Source organism: Triticum dicoccoides, chromosome 5B, assembly GCF_002162155.2.
Source record: "Triticum dicoccoides isolate Atlit2015 ecotype Zavitan chromosome 5B, WEW_v2.0, whole genome shotgun sequence".
NCBI lineage: Eukaryota > Viridiplantae > Streptophyta > Magnoliopsida > Poales > Poaceae > Triticum > Triticum dicoccoides.
The window spans coordinates 664,188,570-664,193,843 of record NC_041389.1 but is presented as its reverse complement, the minus strand read 5'-3'; the positions used below and the strand labels follow the sequence as shown (position 1 = coordinate 664,193,843).

The 5,274-nt window shown below is 57.4% G+C and overlaps 1 protein-coding gene across 1 annotated transcript; it reads right to left on the bottom strand.

Moving 5' to 3' along the window:
* Positions 1-4,094: 4,094 nt before the first annotated feature.
* On the bottom strand, positions 4,095-5,025 carry LOC119306561 (probable calcium-binding protein CML18). The gene has a single exon (XM_037582744.1). The coding sequence runs from the start codon at positions 4,913-4,915 to the stop codon at positions 4,304-4,306; it is 612 nt and encodes a 203-aa protein (XP_037438641.1). The 5' UTR covers positions 4,916-5,025; the 3' UTR covers positions 4,095-4,303.
* Positions 5,026-5,274: the final 249 nt, after the last annotated feature.

Sequence of the window (5,274 nt, the reverse complement as noted above, 5' to 3'; positions counted from 1 at the left end):
TCCATGTCTTTGTTTCCCCTCTCGCAGAGCAACTATGCTAAAGCCTTCCTAGCCTCCATGTTTGTCGGCGAGTCCATGGATTCCCCTCCCCTATGCATGTCACTTCGGCTATCGGTGGTGGGGAAGGAAATCCTGGTGGCTCGGTTCTTGATGATGGCAGTGGTTGTTCGGTGATCCAGGGACCTTGATGTATCATTTTTATGATTTGGATGTTGCTTTGTAATTTTTATGAACTTTTATAATAGATTTGAGTCCTTTACAAAAAGAAAAGAAGACCCACAAAGAGGATGACATAATCCTAAGAGCATCTACAACCGGACCCCTCAAACCTGTCTCAAACGCCCGGGCAGGCCGCCTGGTCTCTATCCAGTCACGAAAGTTGGAGCTAGACGGACCCCTCAAACGGCCCTCAAACGCCTGGGCTGACCGGCACTCCCCATATCCAGCCCAAATATGAGGGGATATGGGGGTGCCCGGGCGCGCCTGCCACATCGGACTCGGCCATGCCGGCCCCCCGACCCCACTTATATTCGTCTCTATCCTCTCGCTGGACTAAATACTAGCCACTTCACTCCCCTTCCCTCCACTCCCTCCGCCACCCGAGCTCACCTCCGGCCGTTTGCGACCTTCTCCGCCATGGCAGGCAGCGGATCGGATTCCGACCAGTCCGGATCCGTCAATTGGGGTGTCATCCCGTGTGGGTTGGAGGAGGCAATGGCAGTCTGCATTGCACTCCGCTGCCCCCGGGAGGACAATGCCCGGCCGACGGACGGTTCCGTCCGCCGCGACGCCATAGCGTCGGCTCACCGGGCGCTCGGGTCCTCTGGTGCCGGATCCTTGCGGTCCCGGCCGGAACACCTCTCCTTCCCCATCACCGGTCGGGCAGAGTACGAGTCCCCCTGGGAACGGGCGGCCCGCCGTGGGAAGGAGAGGATAAGGGCCGCCGAGGCCCGTCTCGCGGCGGAAATCGCGGCGGCGGAGGTGGCCGCAAAGAAGGAAGCCATCCGCGCTCGCATTGTGAAGAAACGACAGCGGAGGAACACGCGCGCCCTCGCCCGTGAGCAGAATCAGGCAGTCCGTGCCATGGCAGGACTGCCACCGAAGGAAGAGAAGGAGGAAAACGACGGCGAGGACAGCTCCGCGATGAGCAGATCCGATTCGATCCGTACCACGTCTTCGACCGGTACTTCCGTGAGAAGGATGACAAGGGCGCCGGAAAGGGCAAGGGCAGCTGTGGATGAACTCCATCATAGCCAAACATGCCAAATTTTGATAGTCTGATAACATGTTTAGTGTAGTGTGATGGAGTAGCCGGGCGATGCGTGTCGTCGACGTAGTTGCATGAGTTTGTATGAATTTGGATATGGTAATTGAGGTGTCTGGATGTGGATTGCATTTTTTGAGGAGTGCCCACGGACGCGCTCGGGTGCGTCTGCGGGTGTTTGAGGGGCCGGGTTTGCCAAGTCCGACTGTAGATGCTTTAAGAGACGCACATGTCCGGCAGAGGAAATCAGACAATGACGTCGACGCTTGTTGTGAGGTGGCAAGGAAATTAGCCTAACCCTCAAGCTCCCAACAGACGCACCTCGACGCGGCATCTCAAGATATATTTGCTCACTTTTGGGCATTTGGCTAGTCTTCACCCTAGAAGTGAACGGCGGTGGTTCGGTATTTTTTTTATTTTGTGAAACAGTGCATTTTTTTCTATAAAGGGTGGGTTTTATTGATGAAAGAACGCATAAGGTGTAGCTCCATTTCTGAAGACAGAAAATATCAACGTGTGATGCTGTCGGAAGATAGACATCAGGTTGGGCGATGGTTGCGGCAAACTCACTTGTCTTTTTCTCATCCTCATAGTTTTTGTCGAGAGAATCAGAAAAAAGATTAGCTTATGGACTAAGCAATGCCCCTGACGAGGCTTCCTACATAAGGACAACCGACAACCTAGTAAACATCGGTGGTCGGCAGATACATTTCGGTGCTGATGTATGTACCGCAGGCTGCCGACATGACCGACCACGTTTGCAGGCATGCATGCAAAGAACAAATGAACGATACGTCGGTGGCCGCTGCCTGCCCGCCGGCAAGCCAGCAGCTGGCCATGATTCAGAGCTAAGATTATTGCCCAGCCCATGTTTCGTGCGGGCTTCCGTCTTGGTCAGGCGCGCATCGTCCACATCCCTCGCCTTGGCAAAATGTAATTTGCAGTCAACATTTTGTTCTGGCCAGTACTTGCTGAAACTGGAAGGGAGAATTGCACGCCAAGGCATCGGAACGTACTTGTGTACCTTGTCTCGTAACGGCATCTCCAACGCCATCCTGCAAACCTCCTGTAACCGTTCAAAACGCGTTGCCGACCTGTATCGGTCCGAGGGACGATCCGGACGTGATTTCTTCCACAAACCGGAGACAAAAATGAAGGAGGTTTGCGGAGTCCGAACCGCTCCAAAGCCTGCTTCTGACCGCTATTTTTTTTTCGAAAAGGGAGAATACCCCGGCCTCTGCATCTGGACAATGCATACGGCCACTTTATTGATTTTTAGCACAAGACCTTACAAAGTCGTACAACAGTAAGACCAAAGCCACCATCTTCGCAACCTCTGTCGCTACTCCTATCTAACTGATGAAGAGGCGCTGATGGTCTGGGCCTAATACCAAACAGACCTCGCAGCCAAACCTAACATCTTAGACCTGAGGTCCCAACCAGGACTCCTTCCGGGTATGGGCACCCACCAGTCCGGCGTGCTCGTCAACCAGGCCCCCTGCCGGGTATGAGGCCGCCGCAGCCACGTACCATCAATCCATCTTCAGAGCTGAACTGTTGCATGAACCGTGCCAGGCCTCACTGCCATCGACGCCACCACGACGCCAGACAGCGCCACCATCCTGCACTCGTCCATCATCACACGCCCACCGGCGAGACCCCCGCTGCTCCATGCCGCTGAGACCCGCCGTTGTCAACGTGCCAGATGCCACGCCGCTCCTCCTCTTGTCCCCTCCAGCCAACACTTGCTCCAAAACGATGCCCTCAGGAGGGAGAACGACATCGAAACGTCGCCATCGTCCGATCCGGTAGATCCAGATCAAGGGTTTCCCCCGGAGCCTTTCGATCAGGTTGACGTGACCTGCAACGACGATGCCTCGAGAAGGGAATGACGTCCGAGACGCCGCCATCGTCCGCCATGACCGCAGTCAGACGCGATTTTCACCGGAGGCCACGGCGTCCCGATCTCGCGGTTGGCTGGAACGGAGCCCTCCGCCGAACCGGTGATGTTGCCGCCGATCCGATCCCACCGCCGTGCGACGCCCCGATGGAGAACCCGACCTAGATCGAAGACGACCTCGACCGAAACCCTGCCACCAGCACCGCCACACCGCGCCACCTCCTCCTAGCCCAGTCGCTGCCGGATCCAGCCGTCCCCACCTCCGGGAGACCAGCCGGACGAGGCGCCCCTTGTCCCCAATCTGACGGCCCGCGCCGCCGCCACGAGGGCCAGAGAAAGGAGGGAATGCCCCGCCGCCGCCCACGCCGCGCGGGCTTCGCCCGGCGGGCGCACTCCGGCGGCGGCGAGGGGGAGGCGACGCTGGGGAGGCGACGGCTATGACCCATCAAAAACCCGTCACCCACCCCTCCTGCACGCACGCGTCGTTTACCGCACTGCATTCAAGCCGACCCAAAGCATGTGTAGGCCGGTATTGATGCCGCAATGTGACTGGAGGGAGGGAGGGTGGCACTGACCGATGCGAACTCTCGGCAGCCGCCGCTTCAATGCGGGCGCGGACTCCAAGCTACGCCGCATCGAAGCGGCTGACCGGCCGTTCGCATGGCCCTTCGCATGGCCAGTACTTGCTGGAACTGGGAAGGAGAATTGCACGCCAAGGCATCGGAACGTACGTGTGTTGTGTACCTTCTCTGCTAAGGAAGATCACTCGATGCACGGTGCTGGAGCAGTATCTCAAACAAAATGAGCATGGATGTCATGTCACTGCCCACTCAGAAGGTAGAACGACCTTGGGTTACTTGGTCAAGGCACACATTTGAGCCGTGCATTTCCGCTCCACTAATTAATTAATTAATTAACTTGAAGCTTGTACACATCGATCTTATTATTCAACCAACGACACTGATCAAACATACTGGTTTCCTACAGTCGATCACAGTCGATTTCAAACGGATTAAAGGAACAAGCCGAAGCTACACACCAACGAAACAATGAAAAATATGGACATGAGCCACGCGACTTGAACAGTCTAGCTTCGCGGTGCGCCACTGTTTACCCAATTATACGTATTTCGTACGTGCTCAAACCGCGTGCTCCATCATGGCTTTGAACTCGGGGAACCCGAGCCCGCCGTCCACGCCGCCGTGGCGGGCGGCCGCGGCTGCGACCATCCTGGCGCAGTCCTCGTACCTGGCGCCCTCGGTCATCCCGAGCCTCCGCAGCACGCCCCACAGCTCCGCCGCGCTCACCAGCCCGTCCCCGTCCCGGTCGAACACCCCGAACGCCTCCCGCAGCTCCGCCTCCCCGGCCTCCTTGCTCCCCCACGCCACCTCCTCCACCACCCCCATCGCCTCGCATCCGCCACACACAACCATCCCGTCGTCGTCATCGTCGTCATTGCCACAGCGTCGTCGGCGCGGGACGAGGCCGAGGCTCGCAATGACCGCGGCGGCGTCGGAGCCGGACAGGCGCGCGTCGTCTTCGCTCGCGGCGCAGTGCTCGCAATGCTGCCCACGTGGAGCGGCCGCGGCGCTGCTGGCGTTGCCGGCGCCGTCGCCGGCGAGGAGGGCGAGGATGCTCCGGCCCGTGAGGATGGCGTTCTTGGCCAGGGGCTTGATGACGAGCGAGATCAGGAGAGATGACACCGACGCGACCAGGCCATTGTTGTGGCACGCTCTCGCGGCTTGGCACATGCTTGCGGTTGCGGCTGGCACTTACAGAGTTACAGTACTATGCAGATTGACAAACACCTGGAGATGGCGGTGTAAATTACTGAAGCAGTGCTGTTGATGTATATCCATGGACGATCGACTGCATATATATATAGGGGGACAGGCAGGATCAGACTTGGAGCGGGATGCACGCAAGCGCCAAACGTGGTGGAAGTTCGAGGCAAGTCGCAAGGAGTATGATACGGCTACTTTTTTGGTCTTCCCGGCCGTTGTTTTAACCCACTTCTTGTACTGGCCTTGCGCATGACTTTCAGACTTTGGTGGGTGATGATTAGTTTCCTACTAGCTAGTCTACATGTCTCAAAAAAAGTATAGCTGTT